The sequence below is a fragment of the Epinephelus moara genome, chromosome 22 (genome assembly GCF_006386435.1).
Source record: "Epinephelus moara isolate mb chromosome 22, YSFRI_EMoa_1.0, whole genome shotgun sequence".
In the NCBI taxonomy this organism is placed as follows: Eukaryota; Metazoa; Chordata; class Actinopteri; order Perciformes; family Serranidae; genus Epinephelus; species Epinephelus moara.
The window spans coordinates 6,168,885-6,188,095 of record NC_065527.1 but is presented as its reverse complement, the minus strand read 5'-3'; the positions used below and the strand labels follow the sequence as shown (position 1 = coordinate 6,188,095).

The window sequence follows — 19,211 nt, the reverse complement described above, 5'->3', positions numbered from 1 at the left end:
CTGAAGACATCTGTCACGGATATTTCTGGAAGAGTCACGACAAACAATCATGGCAGCCAGTAGTAAACACACACTGCCAAAGATATTCCACGTCTCTAAAGAGATTCTTGAGCCGTTATAATTGCGTCAACAAAGCATCTAACAAATCTTTCAGAGCCAACCCACCCCATCCCTCTCATGCTTACAACATGCTGGAGTACAGACGGCACAGAGGATTCACTGGAATGTTGTCAATATGTGTTCAAATATTGATTTCAGCACACGTTACAGTCAGTGATTGCCAAGATTTGCCTTAACAGGATGTAAAATGTCTTACATCACAGGACATTGGATTTATAGCAGTGATGGTCAATATAGAATTTTTTATTATTAAAGTTATGATAATTTAAGAGGTTTTTGTGTATCAAGAGAGCATATAAGACTAATTCAAGTATTGCACTTATTAAATTCTACTCTCATTAGCATACACTTAAACTTCAGTTTCTGGCCAGTATGCAGTGTGTCTCACCTTGTACTTCATCTGGCTCCTGTCTCTACTCTGAAGGCATGGCGCCCTCACCTGGTCAGAACAACACAGTTCAGTGAGTCCCTGCATCAGATCAATCTGTGTGGTCTAAATGTAACTATAGAGGGAAAAATGCCAGCACTCACAAATGTCCTTTTGGTAAATTTAATAAACCAACTTGGGTGGCAGTACCAGAAACACAGACGTTTCAACAGAAAGTCTTCTTCAGTATGGGACTTTCTGTTGAAACGTCTGTGTTTCTGGTACTGCCACCCAAGATGGTTTATTAAATTTACCAAAAGGACATTTATGAGTGCTGGCATTTTTCCCTTTGTCACTGTTTTTGGCCGTGCACCTTTCGAGGGGATTTGTTTTGAGAGTGCTTGCTTTTTTCCTACGTGGTTTCTAAATGTAACTATAAACATAAGCTGAAACCATTTCCCTCAGTGGAGACAAAGCTTTAATTTACATTAATTTCACAGATAAGAAACAATTGTGAAGACAATAAAGCCTCCACAAAAATAGCATTTTAAGTCTTGGGTTTATCTTTCAGGGATTTATCCTGGCTTCATATGAGCAGAGGAAATCTCCGCTCGTCACCAAGCTATACAACTTATACAATGTAAAATGCCATAGGCTTGTGCAAATAACGTTAGCATGTTGTATTTGTTTGGAAAATATGTTTATTATAACAGTTTTTTCAGTGAAAAGTGAGTCGTAATGGAGCAAAATATGTAGTTACCTTTGTTACATGTTGCTGTTGTCCCTGGTTTTATATGAGAAGAGGAAAAGATCGCTAGCTGCTAGCCTAGATCTGCTAGGCTAGGCTGCTAGGCTAGGCTAATAATACAATGTAAAATGCCATAGGCTTGTGCTAATAACGTTAGCATGTTGTATTTGTGGGGAAAATGTGTCCAGATAAAGACAAGTGTTTGTCTGTGAATGCTGCAAGTTATAGTGAAGCTGATTTTTGCACTTGTGTTTGAAATTGTCGCTATTAAGCCATGTTTAATGTGTGTTTAATGTGTGTTTTGAATCAACTAATCTTTACAGGACTTCACAGAAACCTCTGCTGCCGACTAGTGTCTTGGAGGTGTAACTGCAGAGTGACAGACACCACCGAACAAGTATAAATGCTCACAACAGTGTAGGGTGACGTGCGTAGGGTCTGCCGCACAAGTATAAATCCCACTTAATACCCATACTACCATACTATGTACAGTATGCCAGAAAAAGATTTAGTATGTCAAATGCAGTATGCCAAAAAATACCAGGATATTCTACTACATCTGGTCCAATTTTGCAGTATGTAGCAGTAAGTGTGGCAAGAGCCAGGATCTACAGGTTGTGACAACGCCACCTGGGGGAAATTCACACCAGGAAAATCTAAGTTAAGGTTTTAAAGGGATAGTGCACCCAAAAATGAAAATTCACCCATTATCTACTCACCCATATGCCGAGGAGGCTCAGGTGAAGTTTTAGAGTCCTCACATCACTTGCGGAGATCCAAGGGGAGAGGAGGTAGCAACACAACTCCACCTAATGGAGGCTTACGGCACCCCAGATTCAAACATCCAAAAACACATAATTGAAACCACAAAATATCTCCATACTGCTCGTCCGTAGTGATCCAAGTGTGCTGAAGCCCCGACATAAAAAGTTGTTTGTAAAAACGTCATTTGAACTCTGTTTTTAGCCTCATTGTAGCCTGTAGCTCTGACTGCCTCTCTGTGCACCGTGCTCACGTGTGTACATCGGCATATGGGTGAGTAGATAATGGCCGACTTTTCATTTTTGGGTGCACTATCCCTTTAAGGAGTCAGGTCAAAAATACCACAGGGCAAGAGGCTGTTTTCAATTTAAAAAAGGAGCAAAGCTTTATTGAACAAAAATAATTATCAAAGTGAAGAAAATCCAATGTCACAGCATGATTATTAGTTAAAATTAGCACCAGGCAGGGAAAGGGTATGAGGACAGGGCTGGGGCTTACCAGGTGGCAGGGGCAAACCAAGGAGGGTCCTAAATTAAACACCCGTGACAATGCACTCACACAGAGCCAAAGAAAATCGTGAAGAAGACCACCACCGGGAACTGAACTGCCACTGCAGACCCACAGCACCTGACCAAAGACAAAAAACAAAGACACATTAAACAAATGTTACAATTAACACAAATTAAATTGTTTAAAACAGCGGAATGTCCTTTAAGTATGCGCCTGGACAGCTATGAGTCGCTTCATATCAGGACATTCTGGAGAGCCACAACAAATCAAAAGTACATTTTATTTAAAGAGCGAAAACGCTGGAAGTCAAACAAAACGGAGCCAAAACAGCAGCGTGGATTCCTGGAGAGGTGGCTGAACACTGGCCAAACGATGTACCCGGGTCTCTACAAGGAAAAGCACAAAACTACAATTTAGTGGATTAATACATATTTAAACTAACATCTTGGGAAAAAATGAACTCATACATACCACTCTGCAGAGCCACAGTGACGCCAAGGACAGCCGGATGACAGGCTGAGCGTCCATCACCCAGCTGCACCAAAAACGCACAGAGAAATAATCAGCTGGGAACTGAGTGACAGAGCCGTTTGGTGGCAGACAATCGTGGACTTACTGAGAGGAACAGGCAGGGAAGGCCTCTGGCTGAGCGATGCGTCCCCACACGGCCTCCAGCAGCCGGCCGCGCTACAAAAAGCGCAGATCGCATCACCAAAACGGCCGTTTTACGCACACATGAACAAAGGAAAGCAGAGAAGGCAGAGCGCATTACCTGTACGGAGGGTTGTGTGCCGCGACGGCCACGCAACACAGGCCACATCCACCAGGTAGGAAGCGCGGGAAAACGGAGATAGGTGTAGCCACACCAAAGAGCATGGATACCAAGAGGCGAAGCTCAATAGAACGCCCCATAGCAACAGACTCGCCCATGGTTTCGTCCTACCGCCGCCATTTTGGACTGTCAGCAGACCGCAGCAGACCCGCTTGCATACAAAAACACACAGACAAACTTAAGTATATCGCTATTAATTACGCTTACAATGCTACTCACCTCGTGAGCAAAATATAGACTTTAAAAAAAACAAAATGAAGAAAAACGGCCTAGATGGCATCTCAACATATTACATCCACTTATGAGAAGATTAACTTAATTACTCCTTCAAAATCACCCCATAAGCCAATCTACCAAAAAAATTAATAAATAATAATAAAAAAATCAATATTTTAACTAGAAACACATTAATGGCGAAAATAATAATAAAAAAATCAATATTTTAACTAGAAACACATTAATGGCGACTTCACATAGTCAGGAATAAAGATTTATTTACAGTTTGTACAGTAAGGGGACAGTAATAATAATAATAATAATAATATATAAGCTATTTTAATATGATATATTTTAATGNTCTTGGTATCCATGCTCTTTGGCCACACCTCTATATATAAAAACGCACGGTGCCGCCCCACAATCTGAATGCGCAGCAAGTTGGCACAGCGCTGAATGGTGGCAGGGAGGGAGACGACCTGTCACACTAGCCAGCATGGCTCTGGTTGTTCTGACCCACAATCATCAGCAGCGGACGATACATCACATCGACTGGAGTGATGGATGACAGCACGTTCAGGTGCCTGATGACCAGCTGATTAGTAAGAACAGGAATATTAATTGTTTAACAGAATAAAATAATTATAAATATAACCAACAATAAAAGGGCATAGGTATTAAATAACAACGACAGAGACATGTAAAGCATCAACACATCCTCACTCCGACCTAGCCACATATCAGCATTTGGTCATGGACTTTCCACATCCAGATACAACGTGCAAGGTGCCCTGGGTGCGTTGGTTGTGGGTGTTCTGGGGCGCCATGTCAACATCAGCCTGTTACACGCATTGTCTTCTTTCAAAATACACTTCTGTTTTCACAGGAGATTTACTGTTCACATACAGTCTCTTTCAAAATAAAAGCATAACATCAGTAATTGACATTTTTTCCTTCAACAAACACATGGTTAGATTTAGGAAACAAGAACAGGGGTTTGGCTTTAGAATCTCGCGGGATGGGTCCGTTTTGTTGGACCCATCCACCACCCCTCCAACCTGCCCCAATCACACTTTCTTTGCCTTAACTTTTGTCCTTGTCCCGCCACGATTCCCCCTGATGATGCCAGGTGCCATTTAACTATAACGGCAACCGACCGCGCATCATGTCAACGTAAAAGGACACCGTTTTCCGTTAGTTGCTGACGCTGCAAGTCACTGCCCAAGCACCAGATTTCTACGACTTCTTTATATATGGGCCCCCAAACACTAACAGTGCAATAAATGTGAATATATAAATAAATAATAATAATAGATAATAATTAATTAATTTAATTAATGTAAAATGAAACTTAATTGTTTTTAACCTCCAATAACTTGGTAAAAAATATTAATTGTTAAATGTTAGCATTAGCCTGCCAGGTAAAATACTTCAGTAGCTCAAACATTACCTGTGATAGCTGCTGTAGTTTTATGATTAAATACAAACGGGGGTTTTGATTTGCCTTTCTAATCCTACAAGCAGCTCTCTCAGAAAGTTTTCTTGCTCGTCCAGACCTCAACTTGACCTCCACATTTCCTGTTAACTGACATTTCTTCTGACTATGGAAACAGCTCCCTGAAAACACTTTGCTATCTTCTTATAGTCTTCTCCTGCTTTGTGGGCATCCATTATTTTAGTTGTCAGAGTGCTAGGTAGCTGTTTAGAGGAGCCCATGGCTGCTGATTGCTGAGACAAGGTTTCAGGAGTGAGAATATTTATAAAGCTTTGAAATCTGCATCACCTGGCCTTTCCTAACGATGACGTGAACAAGCCAAAGCCCTAACAAGCTCATTAAGGTCTGAGACCCTGGGAAAAGTTGTTTGAGAGCGCAAACTACTGAATTACTGCCTCACAGTTATATGCCTTCGCAAGCCAGTCGTTACAGTTTACATCAATGTCTTTCCAGACTCATATGCAGACATGACAGCTGACAATGCAGCAGATATGGATGTTGCTGCAAAGAAGCTACATATTCTAAAACATGGATGCTTCACACACACATCTGCAGAGGTCTGTACAATCAGCACACTTTCAAGGTCAATGGCGTTCTACCCTCTGGTAGCAATATCTTTGCTTATGTGAAGAATAACACAAAATTCAGATGATAGGTGTCGACTCAAAATATAAAAACAGGCTATAATGCAGTGTGATGCAGGGAGGCTCTCAGGTGTTCTGTATTGCTTTCAAATATTTATTCTTCTCTCGATCAACTTTTCTTGTGTAATGTTATCTCTGCTGAGTCAACACATGTGGCCATACTTTACTTTTCTGTTCTACTTTGTGTCTTTTGTTTGGGGCAAGTAAACTCTTTCACTGGCATGCAATGTTGACACCGATTCACAACAGTGATTAATTTATTTCAATTAATTTATGAACCCCTGGACTTAAACAGTTAGATGTGTTTAAGATTTCTGCTCATGTTTAAACCTTTCTGCACATTCAGAACATATCCCACGTATCTGTGCTCTCTGAGAAGGCGAGAATAAAGTTTATAGTAACTTGTCATTTAATAAAAGACTAGTCCATACCCATTGGTAGCTTTGTCACCTTCTACCTATGCACAGTTTCACATAGATTGACCACGTCAGTGAGTAGAAAAACGTGGGACAGAAAGAATGACTGACTGACAGAATGACACACTGACAGTTTCCGTGATTATGTACAGCATACCATACCATGACTTAGTCATACCAAAAATTAGAAAACAACAACATTGGTCCACAGGGGGAGCCACAGCGATCGGTCGCATTTTAGCCATTTTTAAGCATTTTTCTGTTGTTATAGCGCCACACAGTTGCCAATTAAAGTTAAATTTCTCCAGTCACCTTGAGGCGTCCTGTTCTACATATCTACCAAGTTTAGTAAAAATCCATATGGCGGTTAGGCCTTGATAAGAAATTAGCTCTCTAGCACCCCCATTTTGTTTGATGGGGTCAATAATGGAGGGGTCCCCTCAGATTATGTGTGGTCATATGCCTACAAAGTTGCGTGGTGATGGGTGAAACCCTTGAGATGTTATACACCTTTATGTGATGAGCCACGCCCTCCGCAATATTCATTGCCTTATAGAAGCTCAGTTTTAGTAAGTTTTCCAACTTTTGCCAAGAGGGAACTTTAGATATTGGTCCCTAGATTATGTTCACCCAGTTTCATGCAGATCGCTCAAACTTCCTAGGAAGAGATCCATTTGAAGTGTTTTTCAAAAAATTCAAAATGGCGGAAAATCTATATAAGCGGAAGTTATGGGTTCTTGAGGCAAATGTGTTCCTCATGAGGAGAGGCATCTCTGTGCAAAGTTTCATGTCTCTACGACATACGGGGCATGAGATATGCCCATTCAAAGTTTGCAATTTCAATCGGTTGCTATAGCGCCCCCCTTTGGCCAATTGATGTAATATTGCTTCATTGGCATCCTCCCATGACCCTCTACCACTGTGCCAAATTTCACATGGATTGACCAAGTCAGTGAGGAGAAAAACGTGGAACAGACACACACACACAGAGTTTTCGTCATTATAAGATAAAGTCACAATGTTTTAAGAAAAAAAAAAGACCTGTCCTATAGGCGTGATATTATTGCTCTGCTGATGTGGTAGTCTACCCTTCAGATCATCTGACAGACACAGAACCTGTTTGAGACTCTCTCTGAAGGAGGCAGTTTAACCAGCAGTGTTCTGCTCTTCATTGAAGGTGGAATAACACAACTGATCAGGTACGATGCAGGATCGTCCCATATTGACGCACTGTCCCTCACTGAATCAATACGAGATGTGATTTGTCCCAAACTTTTCATTTCAGAATGAAGATAATGTAAACGAGTTTGCTCAAGTATTGGTAGGGACAATTCTGTCCTCCTAAAATGCTGGCAGGGACATGTCCCTACCTTCCATATGCAAACCTACACCCTTGCGTAGGGCACCCAAGATTATGTGTTACTGAATCAGTGTCCAACCAAAGGTCTCCCCGTCTGTTCCTGAGTTATGATGTTGAATAACGACCAGCAAAGTGTTTCTGGATGATTGTGATGTCACAGAGAAGTTGGCATTGGGTTATAAAATGAATCACTTCATTTATTAATTAATCCTACTGGAGAGTTGTATGAAATTTTGTCATAATTAGTGAATTAATTCTTTTTGTGAGGTCACAGTGAACTTTGATCATCAAATTCCAAGTGGACTCTTATGCCAAATTTAACCAAATTTCTTGAAGGCCTTCTTGAGATATTGTGTTTACAAGAATAAGATGGACACGAGCAGACACAGCAACCTTGTCTTCTGACCTTTGATGTCCAATATCTAACCCTTTGAACCAAGTGGAAGTTCTGCTAAATCTAAAGAAATTCCCTCAAGGCGTTCCTGAGATACCGAATTTACCAGAATGAGACGGACGAGGTCACAGTGACCTCGACCTTTGACCTGACCACCAAAATCTAATCAGATCATCGTTGACTCCAAGTGGATGTGTTAATGTTGGGACGATGGATGTTCCTAAGATATTGCGTTCACGAGAATGGGATGGATGGACTAACAACCTGAAAACATTAGGGCATAAAAAGAGGCGAACTCACCCGACCTCTGCAGCGCACTTGTCATCTTTGCTAGACGCAGCCGTGTTGCATTGTGAGGAATGTAGGCGCCAAGTTTTAAGGAGGAAGAAAATGTGAAATAAAACACACAACATCTCTGACTGAAAGCCTGATTATCTCGATAGACTAGTTAGAAGGCAACAAGCCAGGTTCTTTCTGTCATTTGCACCTCACTGTCAAAAACACTCTGCATGAATCAATGTCAATCGTCACAACAGGCACTACCTTAAAGGGTGTAGACATTATTTCACTGATCTTATTTGCTAGTAAATTGTCGTTTGCCTCGAAGCAAGGGCGCAACAGTCTGAGGCTTGACACATATAAAACTGCCACAGCACGTTATCAGAAAACGAGTGTCAAAATGTTTTGGATTTGTGGTACAACTGTACTGGTGCACTTACTTCTGCACAACTTCTTAAATTTAATTGGCCCACTTGCTCAAAATGTTATTGGTATAACACCAAGTCAGTTAAACTTCAGGGATATCAGTCTGTCCATTCAGGAAGCTCAAGTGATTGTGAATCAGTTTCAGCTGCTTTGATGCAAATCAAAGTGACAACAGGTGCAATGGAGAGGCAAAAGCAAGACAACCCCCAAAAGAAAATGGTTTTACATGTGGTGTCCACAGACAGTTGCTCTCTCCTTATCCTTCCTGACTGATTCTTCTCTAGTTTGGTCTTCTGCTAGTGTCCTTGTCACTACTGGTAGCATGGTAGTCCAGCCCCTCCAGGATGGCACGTCCATACAAGAAGGTTCGCTGTGTCTCTCAGCACAGTCTCAAGAGCATGAAGGAGACACCAGGAGACCAGCAGTTACACAAGGAGAGCTGGACAGGGCCGTAGCCCCCCAGCAGCAAGACCGGTATCTGCCCCTTTGTGTGAGGAGGAACAGGAGGAGCACTGCCAGAGCCCTACAAAATGACCTCCAGCAGGCTACTGGTGTGCATGTTTCTGACCACACTGTCAGAAACAGACTCCATGAGGGTAGCATGAGGGCCCAACGTCCTCTAGTGGGACCTGTGCTCACAGCCCAGCACCATGCAGCTTGATTGGCATCACCAGAATTGGCAGGTCCGACATTGGCATCCTGTTCTCTTTACAGATGAGAGCAGGTTCACACTGAGCGCATGTGACAGGCATGAAAGAGTCTGGAGACGCCGTGGTGACATGGTCCAGCATGACCGGCTTGGCAGTGGGTCAGTGATGGTCTGGGGAGGCACAGACCTTCATGTCATAACCAACAGTACCCTGACTGCTGTTAGGAACCAGGATGAAATCCTCAGAGCGATTGTCATATTTATTTATTAATATTATTGCCACAGTGTGGGAGACGTAAACTTAGTTCAAATTAATAGTTCAGTGGTGTTCATTATGTCTTTAGTTTCTGATAATGACTTTAGTTGTTCTTTTATCTCAGACATGTTAGGATGTTACACACCTTGACATGTTTCAGCGGAAACTTCCGCCCTCCTCAGAAGTGTCACTTGGTGGTGGTTGTGACGCGTCTTTATCAGCTGATCTGATATCAGCTGATTGACAGATCAGCTGATAAAGACGCGCCCCAGTTGGTGAAACTCATTCAGGGCGCCCTATTTAAATCGCTCCAGCCTGCCTACTGTTGCTGCTTCCTCTGCAAGCTGCTTTGCAACCTGCCTCCACCCCAGCTCCTCCTTTTCACACTCAGACTTAATATGTCATTTCTGTTTGTCATTGATGCTGCTCTGTTCTGTTCCTGGGGGTCTTTGCTGCTGCTCTCCCTGCCTCAGGCTTTCCTTGTTTGTGCGTGGAAGGGCAGAGAGGTGTGCTCTTTCCGCCCTCTGCCAGAGAGGCCCCAGAACAGTGGAAATGGAAATAACGTTTTCTTTGGCTGAAGTGTTCCTGACTGAGCTAAATATGAAATTACTGAGAGAAATAGAAAAACGTGTCTTGCAAAAAGGGCACTCTAGACAGAGGGCAAAAGGGCAGGTGCTTGAGCACGTGCCCGTCTACAGGACAACATGCATTTGTGTTAAAAATATACTCACATTTTTGATTAAGTTGCACCAGACAATAAATGATAACACAGTGTACATACTCTTCTGGTGATAGCCTACTACTTCAGTAACATTTGTCTGTGGGCAAACAGTAAATAAGATATATCTGTAACCTTCCTACCACAAGCTGGTATTTCCACCAAGTTTGAAAACACTGTTGTAGCTGCGAAATGCACACCCATGTACATGCCTCGTTACTGAGTTCATAATTTTAATTGCTTACAAGTCCCTACAGATGCAATTTTTTTTAGTCACAACACTCACAACTGTGTCTTCATTTCCCACAGCACTCTGTATGATCAGTCTGTTTTTCTCTGTAACCTGTTTACATGATACACGGTCAGCCTTCCAACAAACTCATCTGATCGTGCCAGTCAAACTGGTCCACTGTTCACACATGTTTCTAATCTTACAGTTGCCCGGCAACATTTTATTTTGATTGTCAACTTATTTTGCTTGCTTTGTGTAAAGTATATGTGACAATATTCAAACCCACACATTCTCAGAATACTTTTATACTTTTTATCCTCTTACACATCCTGTAAAATCAGCCTGAAGATCTAACTGATATGACATGCAAGGTACCCTTGTTGACGTTCTGGGACACCGTGTCAAGTTCTGCCTGTTACATGCATTGTCTTCTTTCAAAATACACTTCTGTTGTCACAGGAAATTTACCATTTACATACAGTCTCTTTCTTCAGTGAGAGGGGCATGGACTGAGTAACAACCAAGGGATGCATTAAAAGATGGTATGTCACCAAACTTTTTGTTTTAGAGACGGCCTCTCTTCACTCCATTTACCAAATGCAAACAGGTTTAAACACATGCAAACACACACACAGACATTTATGTAATTACCAAAAGAGGCAGAGCCAACCGCAGCTCCGGTTCTACCTGCCACTCCACCCTCCTGGTCCCATAAATTAATGCAGCAGGTGTCCGTGTTTTTTAATGGGAAAGGCGCATTGACAAAATCACACAGATGTATTTCGTCAAGAGATTTTTTTGTCAACAACAGGTAATTTTAAAATCTACCTTCATGAAAGAGACCAGCAGTGTTGTTAGTTCTAAATACCATGACAGATTTTTAATACTTATCTTTCTAATAATAATAATACACAGTACAGTTTACCTTTTTTTGATATTTCAGTCCTGGATTGAAGGAATTAAACCAGACACTTAATTAGTTAATGTGCATAAGCATTAGCATAAGGGTAAATGAAAAGGCATCTGGGTGAAATACAAAAACAGGAAGACAAAATGTGCAAATTTGTACATACTGTATTCTCCCACTTTATGCTATTTATTATTGTTTGTTTGCTAAGTTTTTTATATGTGTTTGTCTCGTATTAGCTCTTTTTTTGTCAGTTATAAATACAATGAATAAGACAGATAATGATCGTAATGAATAATGCGGTGTGTTCAAGAGCAACTTTTTGGCTGAGACACAGGTGACATGAGGTAAAGCAACAGTACGCCTTTGTTGCCACTAGTTCCTTGGTGCTGGTTTGATGTGCTCGAGTGCTTCAGATCCTAAGTACTATAGATGTTCAACTTCAAGGAATTATTTACGACGGTGTATCTTATTGTTCTTTCAGACAACATGGCACACCATAACCACCCACTACCTACGCAGCTCTGTAGACCCACTGACCCCATACCAAAGGGTGCACCAACGGTCCAGGGCTACGACTTTAACCAAGGAATCGACCACCACGCCCTGCTGCAGTCCTTTCTCAACACAGGCTACCAGGCTTCCCACTTTGGCAGAGCTGTCATGGAGATTAACAACATGGTGAGAAGATGGGTGCTACACAAGTAGAACTTCAAATTCTTTAGAGACTTTTATGTTATTATCTTTGCTGCTGCAGGTAACATCGTGTCCTCAGGCATTGTTAAGTTTAATTTACAACATGCATATATGTACAGACAGCACAATTTTAAGTTAGCATACAAAGAAATTAGGCAATAGCTTGATGAATGTAATACAGCTCTATTTATAAAGTTTTTCAAGGTGAAAAATTCAACGGCTATGCTATATAGAGTGCATGCATAGTAGAAAATACGTCTTTTAACAAAATATTTCACAGTTCGCGGTGTTCGCGGCTCATAAGATTAAAAAAGCCAAACCCTGTTCTTATTACTAACCCTAAACACATACTAGTTGCTGAAGGAAAAAAATCGTCAATTCGTGTTGTTATAGAGACATAGTGCCTTTATTTTGAAAGAGACTGTATATAAATATTAAATTTCCTGTGAAAATGATAGTGTATCTTGAAAGAAGACAATGTATGTAACAGGCTGAAGTTGACACGGTGTCCCAGAACTACAACAACCAACACACCCAGGGTACCTTGCATGTCGTATGTGGGCGTGGAAACCAAACTTTGATATGTGATGAGAAATTCAGTCTGCTGTGGTTAATTGTGCTAAATGTTATGAAAGTAAAAGTCAGCAGTACTTTTTATATGATTAAGGTCAGTCACACTTGCATCCATGATTTTTGTATATGTAATATTTGATTTAGTATTTAGCACTTGGGACTTGAGTGCAAAGACTTGAGACTCACTAGTGATTTGCAAAACAATGGAATGACGTAATTTCAGAAGTAGCAGATAAAATTTCTGAGTGGCAGACAAAACAATAATAGAAAATATTAATCAATCCAAATCTCATAATGGAAGCATCAAGTGTTGAACAGTGACTTCTGATTTGAGTTTTGTACAAGTTTTCTTTTTCTTCATTTGTTTAGTTAAGCTTTAAATTTGTTAAGCATATGTGTGTGTGCATCTACTTATTTATTTTTAACCTGCAAAGCATTTTAAAGTGATTTCTGAAATTTTGGTCTGAAAAAAAATTGAACTTGAACTGCTGTCTGCTCCACATTTACAGATAAAAAAGCGTCAGCAACCAGGGAACTTGGTGAATGGAATAAATCAGGAGGATCCATCCACCTGCCCCTGCCTCAGGGGCTGCACCATCTTCCTCGGTTACACGTCAAATCTCATCAGCTGTGGAGTCAGGGAGAATATCCGCTACCTCGCTGAACACCAAATGGTACGACTATAGACTGTAGTCACCCACTGGTTTGTGGACTATGAAACTTCGAGTTGGCATTTTGGTCATTGCCATCTTGTTTTTTTGGAGCCAGAAGTGACCATATTTGGACCAAAAATTGTACAAATAATTTTTAATAATATACAAATAATTCAGACAGTAGGGCGGAGCTGGGGAGGAGCGAGGGGTGGATCTGACCCAGAGTCTGTGGACAGTCCATGGTTAAACACAGATTACCAGCTAGTGCTAGCATGCTAAGTTATCAGCTAATGCTAGCACTAGCTAGCTAGCTTGGTAAGCAAGGTACATCCATACGTTAACTCTAATATTATTTGGGATTCATGCTTTTGGGGTTCATGGCTATTTAAACGCAGTCCAATCGATACATTGCTCCGCTTCTAGGCCTGCCCCCGACAGCCTCGCGTCACCAGGCTCTTCACATACGGCTTAGAGCTTGGTTTCCATTCACTCTGAATTTTGTCTGGATTCTGGTTCCAGTCTAGAGAGCGGATCCGGAATTCACCAAATTCACCAAAGTAAAAGTGTTCACCAAAGTAAAACTTAAATTCTGGCACACCATCGATTCACAATAAAAGAAAAAGGTTAGCTTAATGGCTTGGGGCTTTTCTTGTAAATTATATTCTCTAAATTAAAAAGTTTCACCGCATTTTTATTAGCTTGGTGCTTTTATTTTGACGGAAAGGCGCATCCATCAAATTCCGGATCCTGTCTCTCTCGTCCTGGTTCCGGTTCCTTACCAAAGCAGCCACTAACGGCCCCAGACTACCCAACTAAGAATTCTCCTAGTCGACCAATATTCATCATTTAGGGCCATTAGTCGACTAGTCTTCCGCATGTTTACAATATTAATTTAATTAGCCTATTAAATGATATATTTTGGTGGTTTGAGTTGAAGGTGTGATCATCTATTTTACCCTAAATGGGACCATATTTTACAAAGTGTACATCATGCTGTGTTGAAGAAGATTTGAAACTACCGATAAACTCATTAGGTAAATGATTTCCAAGGTAATAAATAATTTTCTTGTAACCTGTCAAGTCATCCCCTGCTGGTCATTAGAAAGAATGCAGGTTTAAGGCATTTCTGCACTGGCTTCCACTTCTGTATATCGTCTATGGGTACGACCCTCTTCAGATACATGAGACATTAGAACGATCTAAATCTAAGCTACATGCTCTGATACGTATTGTACTTCAAAACAGCATATTACACATTACATTTGCTCCCTAACACAATATTCTTCTTCCTCTGTGTAGGTGGATGTCTTGGTGACCACAGCTGGCGGTATAGAGGAGGACCTAATCAAGTGTATGGGCCCGATTTACATGGGAGACTTTACCCTGCCTGGCAAGGATCTGTACGGAAAAGGCCTTAACAGGTCAGAGAACATGTCTGATGATCAGAATATGACATCTAGCAAATTTGGCTTTATGAAATTAGGAAAAGGAGTTTTGCCTTTAACAACACTGCAGCTAGTGAGCCTGTACTGAAGCTAACAAAGCTAACAAACGCTGCCCCAATGGAATGAAATGGTATACGCTACTAAATCTATGGAGTGGGTTGCTGAGACGCAGACATGTCTTGACCAAAGTTCATTTTTTCCTGATTCGCCTGTCTGAAAAATGCTATTTTAGTGTCAGATTTTTTTTATGCTATCAGCATTATTGTGAGGAGTATGATATTAACATTTCTCGTCTGTCAGGCAAGGAAATGTTCTGATGCCTGATGAAAACTATAATATATTTAATGAATGGATGACTCCGATCCTGACGAAGATGTTGTGGGAGCAGAACAATCAGGTGCCTGGACTCTATTTTGAACATTTGTTATGACGTTTTTCTTTCTTTTACTTTGCAGTAAAACAAAAAGTAAAAAAACAAAACAAAAAGAAAAACAAAACAATATTTTGAAAATGAATCCACTCAGGGCGTTCACTGGACTCCATCTAAGGTGATCTGTCGACTGGGCAAGGAGATCAACAACCCTGAATCTGTTTACTACTGGGCCTACAAGGTGAGTCCTGGTATACATCAATGTCCAGGTCCGGGTGTAAACTGTGTGTACGTACAAAGACAGAATAGTGCACATGTATTTTACTCGTTAGATTCATAAAGCTGCACGTAGCCTGCGTCTGACTCTGTTCTATAAATCTTATTGTGGAACTGAGCGCAAGTGCACCAGCCTCAGTTAGCCAAAAATGGATGTAGAACCACCCTTAAACATTGGTTTGCATGTCAATGGTTGTGCCCGCTCCACCACTTATCAGACCAACGAAGTTCTCCAATGGTACCAGAGCAGATGTCATCATGCATGGCTGTGGATATTTCTAGCGAACATTCAGTATCGTTAATTCATCATGTTTCTGCAAACCATCATCACAATAAAATCTCAGTTATTAGGAATATTAAATGTCTTTCTGAGCACCAATGATTCATTCACATAGCGCTCATGTTGAAACTGACTTTTCAAAGTTCGTCACAATTCAGAATCAAGTTTTTTTCTTAAATTTGTTCTTGAGAAAAGTCCTAATGAAAGTCTACGTCACATCTCTCTCTCATCATGTTGAATCCCATTGTCCTCGTTAGTTGACTGTGTGCGCCAGTTGATCTTAATTGGCGTTTGTTTTGAAGTGAAGGTGCTTCTGCAGAAAGTGAACACCAAACGAGCTATCATATTTAGTAGTGTCAGGAGAGGATATAAAATAAACAAACTGATACATGGGTTACTAAAAATGTTATATTGTGTCAATCAACCACCCGACCCATAAACTGCACCTCTTCCACCGCTGTGTTAGCTTAAAATCATGCGTGAACACCCTTAACAAAAGATTTCTCACCTAAGGTCTTGATTTCCAGAGCTATGACTCGCCAGGCAATACCTTTTTTGGCCATGGGGTTTATAATGTCAGAGCTGTTGATTGTTAAGCTCGGGATATTTCTTGACCTCAACAAGTCTCTCCTTATCCATCCCTCGTCACACACGAGACACAGCAACAGAGTTCTCCTCACATCAGTGGTGAGGAGAGGAGTCGAGCTGCCGTAGGATCAGAGAGAAAGAGCTGCCAAGGAGGAAAGTGGGGGAAGAAATGCCTTTAATTCCAGGGCGGTGAGGCTTGGAATAGGACAGTGGTGTGAAGTGCTGCGGGGTGGTGGGTCTATCATATTTTTTGATGCACGTCGTTCGCTGCCGGTGTGTTTTAGCTTTTTCTCCCAGGCCTCCAGGGAGTTTCTATTTGATGATGCTGATGTTTTTGTGTTCTCTGTAATATTAACGTTGCCGTTGCCAGATAGGCAAAAGTTTCAGACATGTCATTTTACAGTCTGGGTCCGGTCCTATGGTGATACTGAGCAGTGATCTGGTGTCTGTTTTAGAATAATGTCCCGGTGTTCTGCCCTGCCCTGACAGACGGAGCTCTAGGAGACATCCTCTACCTCTTCTCAATGAAGAACCCGGGCTTGATAGTCAACATAGTTGAAGGTAAAAGAGTCTTCATCAGTGCTTACTGATTTTGTCCCTGTGTTGTTAGTTGGTCTTACACGATGCATTTGGTTCCAGATATTACAAACCTGTACCGACTCGTAGCGGCTGCCAACAGCACAGGGATGATCGCCCTGGGAGGAGGCGTAGCCAAACACCACATATGCAACGCCAACTCCTGGGTTAGTATTTTTGTTCGTACGTTTTTGAGTTTGGTGTGTCCCATTTTATGGTTTTTCAGGCAGCTCAACCAAAAAGATCTGGACACACACAAATGATATCAGTTTGCTTTCTCTTCTTCCAGAGGGATGGAGTTGACCACGCAGTGTATGTGAACACGGCTCAGGAGTTTGATGGTTGTGACTCAGGGGCCAGACCTGATGAGGCCGTGTCCTGGGGCAAGATCAGTGTAGATGCAAGACCAGTGAAGGTATCTATCAAACTGAAGTTCTATATATTTGACTTTGGATTCTAATATCAAAGTTGCACAAAGCTTATTTTTGTGTTTTTGTTTTAAAACACATTTGTCATTGTGTCTTCATAGGTGTGCGGAGATGCTTCCATAATCTTCCCCTTACTAGTGGCAGAAACCTTTGCGGTTCATGTTAACGCGACTGCTGGCCAGAAAAAACAATGAGATCAAGGCTTCCTCCAAACTTTTATTAATGGCAGTAGCACTTTTTTTTAATCATCTTTCTGTCTCTTTTACAGACGTTTGGTTTGACAGAAATGTTTAAAGTTGTCATGGTGGACTTTTTGCCTTTTTTATTTCAGGAAAATACTTTTTTTTCTGACTCCAACTGCTTGAGGGGCAGTTTCATATGAATGCTATCGCTTGCTTAGATTCTCAGCTGCCACTCCTGTTCGTCTGGATACTGTACAAACAGCTACCAATCAGGAACTCCTCTGCCACAAGAAATATTTAAACACATCAATCATTTTACTCGACCCGATCTGGCTGCAGAGTGCAGGCAAGGTTATGGCGTCATCAGGTTGGCACGGTCTCATAACTGGTGTTTCGTTGAGTTGGGTCCATAGAACAGTGTTCCACAACCACCTGCCTCTGTACCTGCACCCACAAACTCAACTCTGCCTTCCAAAGCTAGCTGACATCAGCTTCTGAGGCTACATCCACACTAATGCATTTTGTTTTTAATAGCACCTTAAATAAAGGACTGTATCATTTTCCCTCGTCTGCTCTGTTGTTTGGATATGAGTTATTTATATCTATGTAGGGAGCGAGTCCTCTACAGCAGCCGAGAACAGACAAACTGGAAAACTGAAACTAAACTGAAAATGAAAACTGTCAAGTGTCTGTTTGACACCAGTGACATTTCCCTCTGGTTTTAAAGCTTTCTGTCTCTGCAGCGTCTCTTTCTGCCCTCTGACTGAGGTTTCAGTTTCCCACAGAGCCAGAGGAGGAAACCACTGTGGGTTAAAACCCCACATCTACTCTGTTTGTTAGGTTCACTTGGCTAAAACTATTGTGGTCTAATACAGCAGCTCTGCAGAAGAACAAAGGTTGTAATGTTCAGTCTTTCTGAGGTGATTGAACTTTATGGTTACTGTGGTTTATATGTGTTCACTGGCTGCACATCACTAAAAATACAGGAGAAAAATGTATATTCATCTGCGATCACACTGGGCATGTTGTATTTACAGAAACACAACAGCCTCACTGAACCGTAGTTTACTGATGTGACCACAGGGTGTTGCCAAAATGCATTAAAAAACCCACAACATTTTAATATTTGTTTTGTGTCTGGAATTTACAGATTTTTCTTTTTGATTGTCCTGTTCTCTCTGCTGAGCTCCTGAGTGGCCTTGTTCAGCTAATTATGATATTAAAAAATTGTTTTAATCACAGAAAACAACTCCCTGTCGTTGGTGTCGCTGTTGCAAAAGACAGATTTACATTTTGCAAAATGAGTCACCACACTTGCCTTTTAACTCAGTAACATCTATTCCTTTGCTCTGGTTTGAGTACAGAACAGGTCTGTGTTTAGATAATTGTCAGTTTAACTTTAAGATGAGCAAAATAAACTGATTTATATTCAGTAATTTGAAGCCAAATGCAGAAATTGATGGTGATGGAGTTATATCCAAGACCTACAATGTAGGAAATTTGTCTTGGGCCCTGCACCCATACTGCAGCCTCAGAAATACAACACACAACACAGTACAGTACAGAGACAAATCAACATTATACCCAACATAGCAAGAACAAACGCAAAAAGATAAATGAATAAGATAATACTCTAAAAATGCCCATATGAAATACAAATAAACCAATGCCAGTAAAAGCTTTATAGACAGAGGTATGAATTAATTTTTGAACCTGTTCAGTCTGCAACAAGGTGCTCTGAATCTCCCACCAGAGGGCAGCAGCTTGTGCTCTGTACCCAGAACATGAGGAGTCATTGATGATCTTATTGGCT

General features: G+C 41.2%; 1 protein-coding gene across 1 annotated transcript; it reads left to right on the top strand.

Annotated features, from left to right (window-relative positions):
* Nucleotides 1-3,126: 3,126 nt before the first annotated feature.
* Nucleotides 3,127-17,451, top strand: LOC126383904 (deoxyhypusine synthase-like). The gene is made up of 10 exons (XM_050034655.1): nt 3,127-3,334; nt 11,816-12,012; nt 13,110-13,274; nt 14,553-14,674; nt 14,999-15,095; nt 15,223-15,309; nt 16,668-16,773; nt 16,852-16,955; nt 17,078-17,203; nt 17,318-17,451. Exons 2-10 carry the CDS (start codon nt 11,821-11,823, stop codon nt 17,408-17,410), a joined length of 1,092 nt encoding a protein of 363 aa, XP_049890612.1. The 5' UTR covers nt 3,127-3,334; nt 11,816-11,820; the 3' UTR covers nt 17,411-17,451.
* The last annotated feature ends 1,760 nt before the right edge of the window (nt 17,452-19,211 follow it).